At 39.6% G+C, this 21,434-nt stretch overlaps 1 protein-coding gene across 4 annotated transcripts in view; it reads right to left on the bottom strand.

The window, feature by feature from the left end:
- The window catches only part of CEP170 (centrosomal protein 170), a 158,151-nt gene that overhangs the window by 7,583 nt on the left and 129,134 nt on the right, over nucleotides 1-21,434 (bottom strand). For all 4 annotated transcript variants that reach the window (XM_089669775.1, XM_089669778.1, XM_089669776.1 and 1 more), the window contains exons 14-17: nucleotides 10,395-10,556; nucleotides 5,191-5,279; nucleotides 4,936-5,029; nucleotides 34-85 (exon numbers count right to left, since the gene is read on the bottom strand). In XM_089669775.1, coding sequence (XP_089525901.1) covers nucleotides 34-85; nucleotides 4,936-5,029; nucleotides 5,191-5,279; nucleotides 10,395-10,556 — 397 coding nt within the window. The remainder of the gene's footprint in view (nucleotides 1-33; nucleotides 86-4,935; nucleotides 5,030-5,190; nucleotides 5,280-10,394; nucleotides 10,557-21,434) is intronic.

Raw genomic sequence — 21,434 nt, 5'->3', positions numbered from 1 at the left:
CAGCTGGTGTTCAGAGAATACATTCATAAATACCTTGTAACTGGTTTTCAATTCTCTTTAGCTCTTGTAATATTGATAAGATTTCCTAAAAGAAAAAAAAACTTGTTTTTTTTTTTTTAATTAACATAGGAATTTATGCCATAACTTTTATTTTGCATTTCAAATATTGAATTATCCTTGTACAATTGTGCAAATATCAAAACTTGTTTTATGAAATAAGGGGTAAACATGATTATTAAATTATTATTATTGTACACCAGTGACTGCCGTTTATAGTTTTCTTTTTATTTATTTTTTTTTATACGGAAAGCAGATATTCTGACAGGAATGCAGGGCTGATTGCTGGTGCAATGCTTTACAGGCTCCTGTAGACAAAATAAATGCACATTTTTCTCTCTGCAAAAAAATGTGCATTTATTATTTTTGTCTAAAAGGTGAACTTATCCTTTAAATTCCTCAAATTCTGCACTTACAAAGAAGTGTGGGATAGCCCTCAAATCTTGACTTTTTATCAAATAAGTAGAGTAGTACAAAGATAATTTTCCAATTTATTTAGATAACCACTCTGGAAAATTCATGACAGGCCATTTTTTGCTATTCGGAACTGTGCTACTTTAACTGGCAACTGCAGGATCATGGAACACTGTACCCAAATGAAATTTATTTAATTTTGTTTCACACAAATAGCGCTTTCTTTTGATGGTATTTGATCACCATTGTTTTTTTTTTGATTATATAAATGAAAAAAAGACAAAATTTAGAAAAAACTATTTTTTTACTTTCTGGTATAAAACATATTCACAAAAAAAATCTAAAAAAAAAAATGTCTTCATGAATTTAGACCACAATGGATTCTGCTTCATGTTTTTGGTTAAAAATAAGTGTATATTAATTGTTTTGCATGAAAGTAATAGCGTCTACAAATGATGGTATGTATACTAGAAATTTTCTTTTCTTTTCTTATACTAGTAATGGTGGCGACCAGCGATTTATAGTGGGACTGTGATGCGGCAAGCTGTGCAGTGGGCAATCTGACACTATTATTATACAGGATTTATATAGCACCAACAGTTTACGCAAAACTTTACGCAACACTTTACAATACAAAAGGGGAGGGTACAATTACAATACAGTTTAATGCAGAAGGAAAAGGAGGGCCCTGCTCATGGAGTTTACAATCTAGAGGAATAATTGACACTGTGGGAACTAACATCTCCAGTGACACTAATACAGTGGATCAGTGCTAATAATATACACTGTACTAATGACACTGGCTGAGCAAGGGTTAATATCTAGGGGCAATTAAAAGGCTGCATGCCTAACAAGTGTTAATGTGTGTACTGTGTGCTGCTTTTTACTACAAATCAATTTCTTTTCCCTGATTAGCAGGGAAAAGAAACAAAGCGATTGTTAACCTGTATAGAGCCCTGTGCTTGTCAACACAGGGTTCTAGGCTGTACTTCGACACAGCCGATCAGCAGGTCCCAGCCATGAAGCATTGAAAAGGAGCTATTGACGAACTTCTGCTGTGCTAAACCACAGCGGAGTAGGCGGACAGGGGTATTCGTGTGCAAAACCCAGAAGCAGGCAGTGGTGCACCAATACATCACGGTGCCTTTATATGCTGCCCCGCCTCAGTATATGTACTGTGGCAGGTTGGCAAGCGGATACTAAGGAAATTAGGGGTCTCTCATTTCAGAATAGCCCGATACATATGAAAGAGAGCATGATGGTCAGTGCCCAATAAAAGAGATTTTACTGGTTTTAGGTCCACTATATGTCTGATAGGTAATTTAGTTCATACACACTCTTGCTTAGCCTAACAATACATGCATGAGTCTCCTGGAAAAGGACCTGACCTTTCCTTCAACTCTGCTGCAAATAACAGTAAGGGACCATTAAAAAATACTGTATGTAAATGCAGTGTGGGGGTACTGTATCCATCTTAAGACCCCATCTTAAATGTAAGAAACATTCTATGCCCAGTGAGGAGCATTAATGGGAAATTATATTTTTCATTTGAGTCATTTATGGAGAAAGTCCCATTGACATCAACACCAGAAATGTGGGAAGACATTAGGGGATAGCTCTTTATAAGGAAGAGCTATCCAACAATGTTCTGAGAGGTCTATTCCACTTAGGGATTTTTCCATAGCAACCAACATTTTCCTTTTATCAGCTAGTGTGCAGTCTATAAGTCTTATTAATGGAGAAGCAATATATTCTCTTCTATCTTCTAAAATAAGGCAAAGCCAGGCCCCCTTCTCTCCTTAAAAGAAATATTGCATTTGAGATGTAGGATGTTTTAAATTCCAAATAAATTAACTTAACATTGAAACCCGCAGCGGAATGCAGTGCGATTCTGATGCGGTGCGGGAAATGCACAGAATTCGCTGCGAATCCTGTACCGCATCAGTGTGAAAAAGGGAGCATATCCATTTTTAGTATTGGATTCAAATCAATCTGTCAGGATTAGGAAACCCTGAAAAGGGTAAGTATGAGCCCTAGATGCTGCAACACTGAAATGTTTAAAATGAAGGTCCCCCTTTTTCAATTTATAAAAAAAGATTAGGAATTTTGCACATTTTTACAAAGGATTATGTCTAGAGTTTAAACTCATAGAATGATGAACGAAGTTTAAGAGCCGATTCACACATGGGCAGTGCGGATTGAAGCTCATGTTTCACAGCTAATGACACAGTAGTTGTTCAGCAGTTCAAGTCAGGTTTACATCAGGTTCACTACAGGATTAACTCAATTTTTAGTCTGTTCACACATAAGCGGTTTAGAAATGGTTCCCATAGAAGTCAATAGCCTGTAATCCGCACCTGAACCCATTGCTCAGAAACCATACATGACTCTTTTTCAAACTGCACTGAATCCGCACCGCCAGTGCACCGGACATATGTGAACAGGCACCATAGGAAGCAATGTTATTTCACATGTCATGCGGATTGGATGTGGTTCAAACCGCATCCAATCCACATATATGTGAACTGGCACTAATAATAAGGGTAGATTTAACCACTTGCCTACCGGGCACTCCCCCCCCCCTTCCTACCCAGGCCAATTTTCAGCTTTCAGCGCTTTCACACTTTGATTGAATTGTGCGGTCATGCAACACTGTACCCATATGAAATTTAAAAAAAAAAAAAATTCACACAAATAGAGCTTTCCTTTGGTGGTATTTAATCACCACTGGGTTTTTTATTTTTTGCACTGTAAATGAAAAAGCAAAACATTTGGAAAAAAAAAAAAGGTTTTATTTGTTTTGTTGATAACATTTTGCAAACAGGTAATTTTCCTCCTTCACTGATGTGCACTGATGAGGCTGCACTGATAGGCAGCACTGATGGGCATTGATGAGGAGGCATTGATAATGCACTGATATGCAGCAATGATAGGCACTGATTGGCAGCACTGACTGATAACACCGACTGGAGGCACTGACAGGCAGCACTGCTGATCATTGATGGGCGACACTGCTGGGCACTGATGGGTGGTACTGCTGGGCAGCACTGATAATCAGTGCCCTGATTATTAGTGCAGATCTCTCGTCACATTTGCCGATTATCGGCAGTACTTTCAGTGTGAGGAAAGTGTAGCTGATAACCGACAATTGTATTTACATTGTGATCTGCTGTGTCATTGGACACAGCTGATCACATAGTAAAAGGCCGCTGTGATTGGCCTTTTACCTTATCACATGATCAGCTGTGTCCGCACCGGGTGCGTGCTGCTGGGGGCGTGCAGGGGGTGCGTTCTGGGAGGATGTCTATGGACGCCCTCCCAGAACTATACAACCACGCTTTAGCCGTCTGTCCGCTACAGCGCGGTTGGGAAGCGGTTAAGAACAATTGGTAAAATAAAATACTGTTAATTTCTCCAGTAAGCTGAGTACTGCAGTTGTGTGTTACCAGAAGAAAGAAATGCATTAAAAACTATTTTTTCTTCAAGTAAAAATGCTGCTCCCCAATTCCATGCTCTATGCTGGCAGAGCTAAGAAACAGCAATTTCCCTGATAACAAGTGTCCTAACACTGATTTGTTGTACAGAAGAGATAAGAGTTTGTGCTTCTGACCATTTCTGTCACCAATCACCAAAAGCACTGGGTCCAGGGCTGGTCATAAACTAATAGATTTTTTTTTTCATTTAGCCTGCATAAATAAATCTAACAGATTCCTCCATCTACGCTAAACAGTGATAACGGTCAAATCTCGTGCTGAGGCTATTGTACTGCAACAGCTGGTGGCTATCAGCATACAGTGGGCATTGCTAGACAGTATCTAAACCCCTATTCAATCAGCGCAACACACCCTAATATAATATGATAGTGCTCTAAATAGTTGCTGTTAAAACACTGCTAGTGACTTTATAAGACCTGTACCAAAATGAACAACAATTAAGTGTAGTGCAACAGACTAATATCTTATATAAAAATAAATATTAAACAATAATTAAAGTCCCATGATAGTCCTATAAAGTCCCATAGTCCAATAAAGTCATGGGACTTTAATTCTGGTTTAATATTTATTTTTATATGAGATATTAGTCTGTTGCGGTACACTTTATTGTTATTCACATTACTAGACCGCGATTGCAGCTGATACACTGCAGTCACTGTATGGCTGAGAATTATGCACCCAGCTCATTGGATTTTAAGACTGTAGGAAGTCAGGTGATAGGGTGCCAACAGGACCACCCACTGCTCGAATTCTGGTGGATTCATCAAAAACCGGATGAAATTCTATTAGTGTACGGCTAGCTTACATCTGGTGTCTATTGAATTGTGCAGTCATACTCAGACACCCTGCACAACAGCTGTAACAAGAAAATGGAGATGAGACCTTGCAAATGGAGGTTGTTAGTACAATATCAATCTGACTCCAAATCTTTCTGTAATTTTAACTGAGCTATAAACAAATGCTGAATTACCACACATGAAGTTTTCAGAATTGGTATTTCACTTTCTGATCTCAACTTCTTCTCAATCTCGTCCCAGTTTCTTTCTTTGTCCTTAAATAAAATTCTGTGATATAAAAAAAAAAAAAGTACAGGCGTATTGGAACATAAATTAAAAATGTACACATGAATAAATGTTCCTAGATATCTAAACAAAACAAGGCTCTTATAGAATAGTGTAGTCATTTAAAATGAAAAAGCTGCAACTTTAGGACATAAATGCCATACCTTATTTTATTAGCTGTTTTATCAATAGTCTGTCTAATTTTTCGAGAAAATTGGAACACAGAAGAAAGCAGTAAACTATCTCCCATTACCTGCACAGAGAAGAAACAAAAGTTAGATTTTTTTCCATATAAACAGAAAGGGGAGTTTATAAGATGGGAGCACCTGTACATGGCAACCAGTCAGCTTCTATCTTTTATATTCAAAGCTTAACTGAACAAGCTGAAGATAGGAGCTGATTGGTTGCTATGCACAGCTGCTCCAGTTTTAGTAAATTCCCCCCAAAGGGTCTTTCACATTTTTGTAGATGGGTAGGGTTCTGCACACTACAATGTTTTGCATTTGAAATCTGCTCCAACATACAGTGCCTTGAAAAAGTATTCATACCACTTGAAATTTTCCACACTTTGTCACTTTACTTTAAAAACATGGTCTATGGACATTTATAAGTACTGTAATATGTCGCCATTCCATGAGCGTGATGTGTTGGCCATCTATTTACCCAGCATAACATCATCTTTGCTATTTCAGCTAAAAATTGGGTATTATATTGTGTTTTTGTGCAATAAAATTCATTAACGTATATATATTTTTAAATTTGCATTTGAAAAACCATTGCGCAAATACCATGCCAAATTGTGACACCGACCATTATATTCTATAGGGCCTCTGTTTAGAAAATATATATAGCCTGGAGGTTCTAAGTAATTTTCTAGAAAAAAAAAAAAGCAGATATTTACATGTATGAGAAAAGTGTCAGAACTGGCTCAGTATTGAGGTGGTTAATCTATTGCTCACCATTATCAGCAAGCATTAGATTCCGATTATTGTGATCTGGAGGAGAAGCAAGACCAGCCCTGCCCAATTCAAGGATGGCAACTTGAGCTCTCAGAAAGTAAGGTGAAAGCACTGTGCTTATAATCTGATACTGAGCACTTTACACTCTACACTGTGTGCACAATTATTAGGCAAGTGAGTATTTTGACCAAATCAAAATTTTTATGCATAATGTCCAGCTCCAAGCTGTATAAACTTGAATGCTTATTGGATGTAAGCATATCAGGTGATGTGTATTTGTGTCATGAGGGAGGGTGTGGCCTAGGGAGATCAACACCCTAAAGGAAGGTGTGCATAATTATTAGGCAGCTTCTTTTCCTTAGGCAAAATGGGCTAAAAAAGAGATTAAACTGACTCTGAAAAGTCAAAAATTGTAAAGTCTTTCAGAGGGATGCAGCACTCTTGAAATTGCTAAGATATTGGGGCGTGATCACAGAACCATCAAAAGTTTTGTTGCAAATAGTCAACAGGTTTGCAAGAAACATGTTGCAAAAATAAGGCACAAATTAACTGCCAAAGATTTGAGAAGAATCATACATGAAGCAACCAGGAACCCATTATCCTCCAGTGCTGTCATACTCTAGAACTGCAACCTACCTGGAGTGCTCAAAAGTACAAGTTGTTCAGTGCTCAGAGATACGGCCAAGGTAAGGCAGGCTGAAACTGGACCACCACTGAACAAGACACATAAGTTGAAACATCAAGACTGGGCCAACAAATATCTAAAGACAGATTTTTCAAAGGTTTTAAGGACTGATGAGATGAGAATGACTCTTGATAGACCAGATGGATGGGCCCATGGCTGGATCAGTAATGGGCACAGAGCTCCACTTTGACTCATACGCCTGCAAGGTGGAGGTGGGGTACTGGTATGGGCTGGTATTATTAAAAAGATGAGCTAGTTGGACCTTTTTGGGTTGAAGATGGACTCAAAATCAGCTCCCAAACCTACTACCAGTTTTTAAAAGACAGTTTATTCAAGCAGTAGTACAGGAAAAATTCTGCATCTTTTAAGAAGACCATGATATTTATGCAGGACAATGCTCCATCTCATGCATCGAAGTACGCCAGTGCGCAGCTAGCTAGTAAAGAATAATGACATGGCCCCCTTTCTCACCTGACTTATACCCTATTGAGAAATTGTGGGCCCTTCTTAAACAGGAGACTTACGGTGAAGGAGAACCGTACACCTCTCTGAACAGTCTCTTGGAGGCGGTGGTTGCTGCTGAACAAAAAGTTGATGTCAACAGATCAAGAAACTTACAGACTTCATGACTAGAAGGCTTATGACTGGTATTGAAAAGAAGGGTGGCTATATAGGTCACCGATTTTTTTTTTTTTGTAATGTCAGAAATAGTCATTTGTAAATTTTGAGCGGTTTGTTTATTATTCTCACTTTAACAGATGAGAATAAACAAAGTGAGAAAGGAAAACTTCTGTTTTTCATTCAGTTGCATAAAAAGTATGCAAACTAATAGTTGCCCAATAATTGTGCACACATAGGTATTCTCCTATATTTTAAGAAAGCCAAAACCTCACTTTTACTTTCTTAAATATTCAGGTTTGATTTTTTTTTTTTTTAACATTTTGGATTGACCGAGAGCACTGTAATTGTTCAATAATAAAATAATCCCCAAAAATACAACTTGCTAAGAACTGTGCACACAGTGTATAGTAGGATTAGGATCCCAAGAGCTGATCAGTGTAGCTCTTTGTGCACTGGATCACAGCGCTCAACTGACAGCCAGAATTTCCAGAATTGAATCTGCTAGCCCCGGATATTATTATTATATAGGATTTATATAGCGCAACAGTTTGGCAGCGCTTTACAATATAAGGGAGACAGTACAATTACAATATATTTCAGTACCGAAAGGAATGTGAGGGCCCTGCTCGTGAAGCTTACAATCTAAAGGAAGAGGGAGGTGATACAAAAGGTGATAGCTGCGGGGGATGATCTGGTGGAGGTGATTCAAGTACAGTTCTTAGGTGAAGGTGGGGTAGGCTTCCCTGAAGAAGTTTTCAAATATTGCCTAAAGTCAGACAGGGTGGGGGCTGACCGAACATGCTGTGGTAGGCAGTTCCAGGGGATGGGAGAGGCTCTGGAGAAGTCTTGGAGGCGAGCTTGGGAGAAGGTGATGAGGGAGCTAGAGAGGAAGATATCTTGGGAGGAGAAGAGTAGGCGGTATCTGTGGATGAGGTTGGCGATGTAGCTAGGGGCAGTGTTGTGAATGAACAAATAGACAGAGGTCCCCCTGCGCTCCACAGAGTATCTAACTGAAATGCTAGCTGCTATTACTTATTCCTTATACCACGGGACATATGAAAACCAAAAAAATGTGATGACGCGCTCAGCTATAAGTGTAACAAAAATTATACAATGATCAATACTAAACAACATACCATATATTACATCCAATGTGAATGAATCATGTGAATAAAACACTCAATCCCCTAGGAATCAATAATGTGACATAAATGGAACCAGTGCTTTTATATAGTGCCTAAATTAAATCCGTGCCAAAAACAAACTCATGTTATGCCACCTAGTGGCTGACCAGATAAAGTGAAAATAATGAGATAATCCCACTCGTGTATACAAAGTGACAATTATATACATATATAGATAATAATATCACAACAGCCCAAAATAACGTGAAAAACTGTGCACATGATAAATGGTGTTCAATATACAGTGATTCAAAACTTCATTCCATGCTGCAAACGTGCTCCTGGTGACACTCTGACGTGACTCCCCTGGACTAGCTAAAGTGCCTCCTCACCTTCTAGATTCGACCCATAGGGGCCAAAAAGCTTTAAAATATAAGGATCTCAACCTGGCTTCAATGCCTCCACTTGTTCCACCGACTCCAATACAGTCCCCCTCAGAGTTAAATGTTCCTCTCATAATAGACTGAAGGGGGGACAGCCAGTGTAACGGTAGACCAGTGAGGAGGGAGTTGCAGTAATCAAGGCGGGATATAACTAAGGTGTGGATAAGCTGTTTTGTGGTGTCACTGGTTAGAAAGGGGTAGATTTTGGAAATGGTCCGGAGGTTGAGGTGGCAGGATTTAGCCAGTGAGTGGATGTGGGGCCCAAAGGAGAGGTCAGAGTCTAGGATTACGCCTAGCACCCTGGCATTAGGGGAAGGACCAATGGTTGTGCTGTTGATCTTAATGGTGAAGTCGCGAGTGGGGGATCGGGGAGGAGGAAATATTACAAATTTTTGAAAGATTGAGTTTAAGGTAGTGATGTGACATCCATGCTGATATGTCGCTTAGTAGATTTGTGTTACGTGAGGAGATTGAGGGGGTGAGCTGGGGAGTGGAGAGATAGATCTGGGTGTCATCAGCATAGAGGTGGTATTGGAAGCCATAGGAGGTTATCAGTTGGCCCAGGGAGTAGGTATAGAGAGAGAAAAGGAGGGGCCCAAGAACAGAACCATGTGACATGTGACAATGAAAGTGCGCTGAGAAAGGTAAGAGGAGAACCAGGAGAGAGCAGAGTCATGTAGGCCGATGGAGTGGAGTTTACTGAGGAGGAGCGGGTGGTCGACTCTTTCAAAGGCAGCGAAAAGGTCAAGGAGTATGAGTATGGAGTAATGGCCGTTGGTTTTAGCAGTTATAGCCACTGAAATCAGGTGCTGCTTTAAAATAGTGTTGCAAAAACTGCAACGCCATTTTAAAATGGTACTAGAGACCATATACAATATAGGGTGGATAATATAGCAAGTATTAATGGTACTGAGTAACAGTGTAATTAAGAGTTGAGTGGTGCGATATTCTAATACACTAAACTTCATTCAATCCTAATACTACTTTTAATAAGTCACATCATTATAACCGAGCTGTATTTCTCTGTATTGTTGTGTATTGGAGCTGCACCTTGGCATAGCAGAAACGATTCAATTGATAGCAGCTTTAGACAACATTCAATAGACTACAAATCAGATAACTTCACAAACCAAGCCTGTTATAGTAGTGAGGGCAAAGAGGAACCCATTAACCTATGCCATACTACAGCAAACACATTCAGCCCATCACTATAAGGGCAAGAAGGGCTTTTCTCTGGTCAGAATTTTGTGTTTAACAGCCTACAGTTTGCCACACAAAGATAACAGAAAAAAAAATTACAAAATGTTCATGTGAATATGAGACAGAGAAAAGCCCTTCCTGTGACTGAATTTTTCCTTAACATCTGTCTGCCATCTAAAATCTATAAAAACATACTATACATTTAGCACCTGCCTGAACGTGCAAGATTCGTCTGCTAACTGAAAAGAAAAATTGTAAATGTAAAAAATGTAGCAAAATTTACTGATAAAGGTTCAGACTGGAATGTCACTTGGATTTTCTGATATTTTAACTTACTTCATCTCTACTCCATGTTTTTCTTCTAGTGATAAGTGGAGGTTCCGAATCTTTAGGCTGGACTTTGGCTTCACTAGCTCGCAAGCTTGCTTCTGATCTGGATGAATTTGATGGAGGAATCTTTCGGAAGTTAAGGCTTTCATCAAATACACGGTCCACTAGCTGTTCATAAAGGAAAAAGGTAGGAAATAAATTGATGCCTTCAAGTACAACATTCCTGAACTAGATTGTTAACACTGTTCCTTATGTGTCACAGTGCACGTAGGCGTGAATGGGCCATATAGTTTTTAAAAACACCTTAAACCGCAGCATAAATGAGAACTAGTCCCTTAGGAAAGAATGGGAAAGAATTGTCCATTTTCATGTGATACAGTGCATCCAGAAAGTATTCACAGCACTTAATCTTTGCCACATTTGGTTATGTTACAGCCTTATTCCAAAATTGATTAAATTAATTTTTTTCCTCAACATTCTACAAACAATACCCTATAATAACAACCTGAAAGAAGTTCGTTTTGAAATCTTTGCAGTTTATTAAAAATAAAAAAAAATGAAAAACAAAAAAAAACAAACAAAAAAAACAAAACAAAAAACACATGTACATAAGTATTCACAGCCTTTGCCATGACACTCAAAATTGAGCTCTGGTGCATCCTGTTCCCACTGATCATCCTTCGAGATGTTTCCACAACTTGTTTGGAGCCCACCTGTGGGAAATTCAGTTGATTGGACATGATTAGGAAAGGCATAAACCCGTCTATATAATGTCCTACTTTTAACAGTGCATGTCAGAGCAAAAACCAAGCCATGAAGTCCAAGGAATTGTCCGTAGACCTCCGACACAGGATTATATCAAGGCACAGATCTGGGGAAGGGTACAGAAAATGTTCTGCAGCACTGAAGGTCCAAATGAGCACAGTGGCCTCCATCATCCGTAAATGGAATAAGTTTAGAACCACCAGGAATCTTCCTAGAGCGGGCCGCCCGGCTAAAATGAGCAATTGAGGAAGAAGGGCCTTAGCCAGGGAGGTAACCAAGCACCCGATGGTCTCTGTGGAAAGAGGAGAACCTTCCAGAAGAACCACCATCTCTGCAGTACTCCACCAATCAGGCCTGTATGGCAGAGTGGCCAGACAGAAGCCACTCATCAGTAAAAGGAAAATGGCAGCCCGCCTGGAGTTTGCCAAAAGGCACCTGAGGGACTCTCAGACCATGAGAAACAAAACTCTCTGGTCTGATGAAATAAAGTTTGAAGTCTTTGGCCTGAATGCCAAGCATCATGTCTGGAGGAAACCAGGCACTGCTCACCACCTGGCCAACACCATCTCTACAGTGAAGCATCGTGGTAGCAGCATCATTCTGTGGGTATACATTTCAGCGGCAGGAACTGGAAGACTAGTCTGGATCGAAGTAAAGATGAATGCAGCAATGTACAGAGACAACCTTGATGAAAACCTGTTCCAGAGAGCTCTGGACCTCAGACTGGTGACGGTTCATCTTTCAACAGGAAAACGACCATAAGCACACAGCCCACATAACAAAGGAGTGGCTATAGGCCAACTCTGTGAATGTCCTGGAGTGGCCCAGCCAGAAATCAGACTGGAACCCGACTGAACTTCTCTGTAGAGATCTGAAAATGGCTGTGCACCGATGCTCCTCATCCAACCTGATGGAGCTTGAGAGGTACTGCAAAGAAGAATGGGAGAAATTACCCAAAAATAGGTGTGCCAAGCTTGTAGCATCATACTCAAAACAACTTGAGGCTGTAATTGGTGCTAAAGGTGCTTCAACAAAGTATTGAGCAAAGGCTGTGAAAACTTATGCACATGTGGTTTTTTTATTTTTAATAAATTGCAAAGATTTCAAAACAAAACTTCTTTCACGTTGTAGAATGTTGAGGAAAAAAATGAATTTAATCAATTTATGAATAAGGCGGTAACATAACAAATTGTGGCAAAAGTTAAGCGCTGTGAATACTTTCTGGATGCACTGTACCTCCAAATCTACAGTGTCTTGAAAAAGTATTCATACTCCTTGAAGTTTTCCACATTTTGTCATGTTACAACATGTTACAACAAAAAACGTAAATGTATGTTATTGGGATTTTATGCGATAGATCAACACAAAGTGGCACATAATTGTCAAGTGGAGGGAAAATGATAAATGGTTTCCAAATTTTTTAAAATAAATATCTGAAAAAGTGTGCCATGCATTTGTATTCAGCCCCCTTTACTCCGATACCCCTAACTAAAATTTTGTGGAACCAACTGCCTTCAGAAATCACCTAATTAGTAAATAGAGTCCATCTGTGAGTAATTTAATCTCAGTATAAATACAGCTTTTCTGTGAAGCCCTCAGAGGTTTGTTAGAAAACATTAGTGAACAAACAGCATCATGAAAGCCAAGGAACACATCAGACAGGCCAGGGATAAAATTGTGGAGAAGTTTAAAGCAGGGTTAGGTTATAAAAAAAAAATATACCCAGGGGAAGAGTTGGATTAAAATAGAAGGAATTTTCAGTAAAGTAACACACGATTAGAGAGGATTATTTGGATACCACAAACTTTTTGTATTATGGATGAGGTACACTGACACAGGAGGTGTTAAGAGTATGGGATGGAATGCACAAACAAATTGACTGGAAGTATAATTCACTGTTGATTCCCCTGGTGGGTACTGAGTTACTGAGAGTAAAAAAGAGATATTTGTGGCATTAGATGAAATGAGATATTACCAATGAAGACATTTTGTTTTGAAGTTGCCTCAACCACTGAGTATGGCGGAGGACATGCTCCAATTCGAAAAGATGTTGGGTTCTAGTATGGCTCCAAAACAGGTCACTTCTGGGATATATAAGATTCTTACTGAATTGAAGGGGGTGGGTCCTCCGCTGTTCTTAGAGAAATGGGAAAGGGAACTGGGAACAAAAATGAACGAATTACAGAAAAATAAAATGTTTAAATTAACACATGGGGAGATGAACATGAACATGGTTGAAATTAATTATAAATGTTTAACGAGATGGTATTTGACACAGAGTGTCAAACATAGACAACGAGTAAAAGTCTCACCGCTTTGTTGGAGGGGATGTGGAGCCAAGGGAAAAATGGCACATATATTGTGGAACTGTCCAAAAATACAGGGGGTTTGGCAAGATATAATCCAATTGATAAAAGAGATACTGGGGACAACTATACAGAAGGATCCGTGGGTGTATTTATTTTATAGGTCAGAAGTACCGGTGAAGCAGTATAAAAATAGTGCATCATACCATCTATTCAGCGCGGCTTATTCCCAAATTCTGGCAGGTACAGGGGCTTCCAACAATGAGGGACTGGTTAGATAGGGTTGAATATAGAAACAAGATGGAGGAGTTATATCATATAGACGAAGGTAAAATGGAAAAATTCAGAAAGGAATGGAGATGTTCTGACTTCAAGGCATCCGGAAAATATATGGTAGTGGGAGGCTGTGATCTGATCCGTGGTCGGAGAACGTTTTGTAAGACCATAGCAGAAATAGGAAAAGGGAAAAGAAAGGAGGCAGGGAAAGAAAGAATAGTAAGAAAAGGAAGAGAAGATTGAGGAGAAAGGTTATAGACATGAACTGGATTGTTGGAAAAAGAGATGGGAAGAGTTATATGGAATGGGGTAAGTTTTAAGGGGGGTTGGGAGAGGGGGCACTGTTCAATCCATCATTCGAAAATGGAAAAAGTATGGTACAACTGCAAACATACCAAGACATGGCCGTCCACCTAAATTGACAGGCCAGGCAAGGAGAGTATTAATCAGAGGAAGCAGCAAAGAGACCCATGGTAACTCTGGAGGAGCTGCAGAGATCCATAGCTCAGGTGGGAGAATCTGTCCACAGGACAACTATTAGTCATGCACTCCACAAATCTGGCCTTTATGGAAGAGTTGCAAGAAGAAAACCATTGTTGAAAGAAAGCCATAAAAAGTCCCGTTTTCAGTTTGCGAGAGGCCATGCGGGGGACACAGCAAACATGTGGAAGAAGGTGCTCTGGTCAGACAAGACCAAAATTTAACTTTCTGGCCTAAAAGCAAAACGCCATGTGTGGCAGAAAACGAACACTGCACATCACTCTGAATACACCATCCCCATCGTGAAACATGGTAGTGGCAGCATTATGTTGTGGGAATGTTTTTCTTTAGCAGGGACAGCTAAGCTGGTCAGAGCCAAATACAGGGCAATCTTAGAACAAAAACCTGTTAGAGTCTGCAAAAGACTGGAGATTGGGGTGGAGGTTCACCTTCCAGCAGGACAATGACCCTAAACATACAGCCAGAGCTACAATTGAATGGTTTAGATCAAAGCATATTCATGTGTTAGAATGGCTCAGTCAAAGTCCAGACTTAAATCCAATTGAGAATCTGTGGCAAGACTTGGAAATTACTGTTCACAGACCCTCTCCATCCAATCTGACAGAGCTGGAACTATTTTACAAAGATGAATGGGCAAAAATGTCACTCTCTAGATGTGCAAATCTGGTAGAGACATCCCCCAAAAAACTTGCAGCTCTAATTGCAGCGAAAGGTGGTTCTGCAAAGTATTGACTCCGGGGGGCTAAATACAAATGCATGCCACACTTTTCATTTATTTATAAAAAAATTTTAAAACCATTTATCGTTTTCCTTTTACTTCACAATTATCACTTTGTGCTGGTCTATCACATAAAATCCCAATAAAATACATTTACATTTTTGGTTGTAACTTGACAAAATGTGGAAAATTTCAAGAGGTATGAATACTTTTTCAAAGGCACTGTATGCAACAACTTGTGCATTTTTCAGGATAAAACTATAGAAGTGTGAATAAGATCTCATGGATCTCTTCTAGACTGACAATTTTTAGAACATTTTAGAAAAGGTGAAGAAAGCTCGGGCATCCAGTTCATTTGTAGGTGAACATACAGTGGTACCCCAAACATGGAGTCAGATTGGAGCTTTGGGCAGAGGAGGAGAGCGTCACAGCTGAACCGAATAGGGTGTAAGGTAAGTAAAGTTGCTTAAAGACTAGCCCCTAACCATAATCCTTGCAGTGGGGGGGGGGGGGGGGTCACCACTGTAAGGGTGAATTTTTGGTGGTATTTAACAGGTTTTGTTACTATAAAAAAGGAAAAAAAGACCTACGTTTTCGCAGAAACTGGTTTCTGTGTAATACAAATTAAATAGTCCTACTGCAGAGAACAAACTTATTTATAATAATAAAAACGTACTTTACTTTTGCCGAAAACTTGGCTCTCTGCATCTATATCTCTCCAGAAGAGCAATGTTTCAGTGATCAGTGATTTTGTAAGAATGGCCATCACAGTGATCACAAGGCACAAAGCAACTCCACTCTGCACATTTTGCCTGTGATCTGCAACGTCCAACTGACAGCTTGATCACAGGAATTCAACAAGCACAGTGGCAGCCCATGTGTGTTTTCTGCAGCTTTCCATGATTAAGCCCTTAGCTGGTTGAAACCCGTTGGGGGTGGACAAGTAGATTATATGTTGCAAAACCTGTATTTATTACATTAAAGCTGCTTTCACATTGGTGAGGGTATCAGTGTGCGGCCCATTCAGTCCTACTTTTCTGCAGCACTGTTTTTTTTTTTTAAGCAGTACAATGGTAGTAAGGTGGTTAGGGAATTAATTACCTAATATTGCAAGCAGCTAGAGAGGTCAGGCATGACTTGTTTAAAGCTCTTTTTCTGTATGTTATAAACATTTTAATGTCCATAATCTTAACACAATTGCAATTTAATTCATCACTGTCAAGAAATTAGGAAACTGTGTGGAGATTCTACCCTTATGCTCCATTCACACTTGTGTGACTTTGGATCAAAGTAGCATGACAAGTCGCAGCCCATTCTATTCAATTGCACCCATTCAAATCTGTGCAATGTAAAGTCTTGGTGATTTTGAAAAGATACCTGCACTACTTCGGTGTGCCTTTTTGATGCGACTTTGGTCCAAAGAATGTAAAGTCATATCAAAGTCGCACCAAGTATCGTATCAAAGTCACACTCCAAAATTGCACTGGAAATCTTCTGACTTTGGAGAGCTGCTAATGTGAATGGAGTCTTAGGGACTGGATTTGTGATCCATTGAACAAGAGAGTGATGCTAAATTGGCGTGAATGTTAGTTGTCCAGGTTAATGTCAAACATTAATAGTATTTAAACATTAAAGTGATTCTAAAGGCTTATTTAAAATAAATAACAAACATGTCTATACTTACCTGCTGTGTGCATAGGTTTTGCACAGAGCAGTCCCGATCCTTCTCTTCTCAGGTGCCCCCACAGCAAGTAGCTTGCTATGGGGGCACCCGAGCATGTGCACTCCCCAGCCGCTGCTCCATGTGTCCATTCACACATGGAGCCGTGGCTCGGAACCACCCCCTCTCTCTTCTCATTGGTTCACTGGCTTTGAATGACAGAAGCAGGAGCCAATGGCTCCCACAGCTGTCTCAGCCAATGACGAGAGGGAGAGCTGAAACTCCAGTGCACATCTCTGGATCGAGAGGGGAGCTTAGGTGAGTATTAGGGGGGGAAGCTGCACACAGAAGTTTTTTACCTTCATTCATAAAATGCAAGAAGGTAAAAAACCTTGAGCCTTTACAACCACTTTAATAACATATACTTGATTTTGAAATGTAATGTTTAGATTTCAAACACAATTAAACAAGCATTAAAAACACAGTGGATGAGCTAAAAAAAAAATGTTTAATTAATTACATTCATACATTCAATAATCAACAGTGCAAGCAATGATTAAAATGTGTGCTACTTGTCAAACTGCTGTATCGGCCTCTATGGAATTCATAAACACTTTTTTTTTCCTTTCAGCTAATGGAACAGATTGTTGCATCTAACCTATTTTCAATCTTTTCCACGATTGTCTCATTGAATGCATATGTAAAGTCACACAGTCTGATTACAGATCCTATGCTGCTGGAGGATGAGCCTAGCACTGTGTATTCTGGATGTTTTGAGAATTACACCCCGGTCACATCAAACCCGACTTTGAAATTGTGCAGCTTATAGTGAAGTCGCACGATTTCAAAGTCAGGTGACATGCCGATTTCATGTGCAATTTGTAAGACATCTGACACAGATGTCTATGCAAATCAAACGAAAAGTAGTGCATGTACTACTTTAGAAATCGGTGCGGCTCTGACCAATTTGGAGCCGCACTGATATGACCACTCTAATTGCAGACAATAGGGTGCGACTTGGCATGCGATTTGCAAGTTGCATAGCATGCAAATCGCATGCCAATTCACATCAAGTGTGACCGGGGACTTAAAGCACAATTGAGTTGTTTTACAGTTTTCATGCAAACACTTTTAAATTGAAAGTTAAAACTAGTGCATGCATACCTGCATACTATGCGTCTTTGTAGCATTCAGTAGGTTTCCCAGCTGCTGTGCAGGAATAGCACAGAATTTAGGACCTTTGGTAAAATCCCTGATGACTGCACAGCTCAGAGGTCATAGGCTTTCCACACCTTCCTTTTAGCATGTCACTATGCCCCTACATTTGCATTAGGGGCAAAGCACATGCCCACAAAGAACAATGTGGTTCCTTTCAGTTGTTTTCTTTCTTCCCATTTGATTGACAGCTGCATTAAGTAAAACAAGTAGAACGTGGCTGATCATAGAGCAACAGAGACTAGGGTGAGGATAGAACTGGCCTATTACATCCTCAGTTAATGGAAAATAATGAAAGTAGTTCCAACAGGGAATATCCTGTGAGGGAATGAGTACATCACTTCCCTCAGGTGATAGCATTGCCTTCATCACCTTCCACTACTGCTAAGAAGGTAAATAGAACAGACTATGTAAAACAGCATATGGGCATCATAAAATATGGATAAAGCAAAAGTAAGGAGATCTGCAAGTGTGTATTCACACACACTTTGCAATTTCAAAGAGTTTGCATTAATGCTAAACTGAGGGCGTTTCAGTCACTGAGCTGAACTTTACATCGTTTCGATACATTTTTGTTTCTTACTGATGCATGTTCTTTGTACTTTTTTTTAAGCCTGGAATACAGCTTCAAATTACTACATTGACACAAATGTCAGCGTATACATCCAACCATCATTATTTTAAAGTAACAATCATTGCTGCAACCAAATATATGGGATTGACAGCAATATTCAATAAAGCTATATAGTCCATATCTGATCTAGCCTGGTTGCCACATTCCTATTAGAATAGAAATATTAAAAAAAAATTTTTTTTTACTGGATGGGATTTTTAGGCACCAAAGATTGTCCACAAGGACATATAAGGGATATCATTAAAACATCTTACATAGTTTATTTGTACAACCTTTGTAAAAACACCACAATCAAAATAAAGAGTTGTAAACAGAAAATTTGATGACAGTGTATGCACATGATTATTATTATTATACAGTATTTATAAAGTGCCGATAGTTCGCTCAGCGCTGTACATTACAAAGGGGGACAGAACATGTGACAGAACAATAACACTACAATGCAAAACATGAGGGGATTGAGGGCCCTGCTCTTTTGAGCTTACAATCTAGGAGGGAGGGGATGGTGGCACAGGAGGAGAAAGCTGTGGGGGATGGAGTGGTAGGAAGAGTGGAGGAGGTTGGCAAGTTATCAGGGGGTGGGGTAGGCTTCCCTGAAGAGATGGGTTTTCAGGGTGCGCCTAAAGGAGAGGAGAGTAGGTGATAATCTGATGGGTTGGGGCAGGGAGTTCCAGAGGATGGGTGACAGCCTGGAGAAGTCCTGGAGGCGGGCATGGGAGGAGGAGACCAGGGAACTAGAGAGAAGGAGGTCTTGTGAGGAGCGGAGTGTGCGTGCTGGGTGGTACTTGGATATTAGGTCAGTGATGTAGTTCGGGGCAGTGTGGTGGACGGCTTTGTACGTCAGTGTTAGGATTTTGAATTTGATCCGTTGTGCAATCGGAAGCCAGTGGAGGGATTGGCAGAGGGGGGCGGCGGAGAGAGTTGGAGCGGTTGGAAAGGTGAAAGAGTCTGGCTGCCGTATTCAGGATCGACTGAAGCGGGGATAGCCAGCGGCGAGGCAGGCCAGTGAGGAGGGAGTTGCAGTAGTCGAGTCGTGATATGATGAGGGAGTGGATGAGCTGTTTAGTGGTTTCTGGGGTTAGATGAGACCACCATTAAAGATCATGTATAGGCATGAATAGATGCCTTTGTGTAAAAGATGGAAACAAGCGTGTTTCTGTTAATTTATACAAATCTTGGTCAAGGAGGCAATAGACTGGTGGAGTTGGAGTCCACCAGTCTATTGACCCCCTAATGAAGATTTGTGTAAAGTAAGAATCGAAATGCAGCGGTTTCCATCTGATACACAAAAGCATCTATCAGTACCTATACATTATCTTTAATGGTGGTCTCATGTGCATACGCTGTCATCAGATTTTCTGTTTTTAATTGTTAATTTTGATTGTGTTGTTGTTTTACAAAGCATGTACAAATAAACTATGTACAATATTTTAATGATATGTACTTCTCCTTGTGAATAATCTTTGGTGCCTAATCCCATCAAGTAAAAAAAAAAAAAATCCTTTTTAAACCTAGCCATCTGGCACCATCAACTATGCCACGTTCAAAGTCACTTAAATCCCCTTTCTTATGCTCGGTTTGAATTTCAGCAAGTCGTCTTCACCATGTCTAGATGTCTAATTGCAATGAGTTGCTGCCATGTGATTGGCTGATTAGCAATTTGTATTACCAAGAAATTGAACAGGTGTACCTAATAAAGAGGCCGGTAAGTCTATAAAACTAAAAGTTGCAGTTTAAATTTATATATGTTTTTGTTTAATAAGCAGACATTGCATTTTTGCGTTTAAAAATGAATTCCAGTTTAAATAGTTAGCCGATGTCCCCCAAGTAAAAATGCCACATTCCACAATGAAATAAAAACACCTCTCTCACCTTCAGCACAATGGATGGTGACATCAGGGTCCTTCCAGTGAAATCCTGGGAATGCCAAAGAACCCAAAACCTGCAAGAAGACACTCTAGCACAGTGCAAGTACATCTACCTGCAAGATTTGGGATCCTCAGTGTTCTCAGGATTTTGCAGGGAAGCCCATGACATCACCCTTGCCTACGTGCCACAGGCGGAAGCTAGTTCTAAGGGAAGTATATATATATGTATATATATATATATATATATATATATATATATATATATATATATATATATCTAACCCCTCAAAAAAAATGTATATATTGCAGCTTACTACTAGTTTTCTTTTTTTCTGGTGTTTTCGTGCAAATAACACTTCCTTTCATGTCTACTCCCATTGTGCGTGTGTATCGCACTGTATCTATAGAGGGAGCCATGATTGTCACGACTGGACTTCAAACATGTCTACCTTTGTTCATCTCCAACACATAGTGAATTAATGGAACTAGTGCTCTACACAATAAGGATGTTTATGCTTTTTCACCTTACAGGAAGTGACGATGCACTGCAAGTTCAAGAGGTATTTTCTGCATATGCTGAAAATGTTCTTAGCAAAAAATTAAAACTAACAGACAGGGTGCATTGAGCTTGGTAGTTCATTCAGGTTCCCTGTCAGTGTGTAACTGTCTGCTTGTATGAGGTACAAGCAGACAGCTTACACACTGAGTCTGCAAGATCCCTGCACAGCACCCACCAAATGCTGATCGTGGCTGCAATGCTTTGCAGTCTCCCGATAAAAAAAAAAGAAAAAAAGAAATGAACTTTTTTTTACCTGCAAAAAGATGTGCATTTTATTATTTTTGAAAAGGTGAACTTGGTGAACTTATCCTTTAAGAATTCTCATCATCAACCCAATAGACATAAGTGCTGATGAACAATCCTAATTGCCCTAAAAGTGTACAAATTACTAATTTTAATGACTTTTCTGTACGGTGGCATTATTGCCCTAAATTGCTTTTAAAAAAGGAGTTATAATTTTATAGTTTATTTAAAACAGTGGTATTCTTTACGTCAAATTTCAATTTTGTTTTAGTCATAGTCTTTTGACTAAAATTCCATTTTA

The sequence above is a fragment of the Staurois parvus genome, unplaced genomic scaffold (assembly GCF_062004578.1).
Source record: "Staurois parvus isolate SC_StPar_1 unplaced genomic scaffold, SC_StPar_1.0 ptg000081l, whole genome shotgun sequence".
Lineage (NCBI taxonomy): Eukaryota > Metazoa > Chordata > Amphibia > Anura > Ranidae > Staurois > Staurois parvus.
This window is presented reverse-complemented; position numbering and strand designations above follow the sequence as displayed.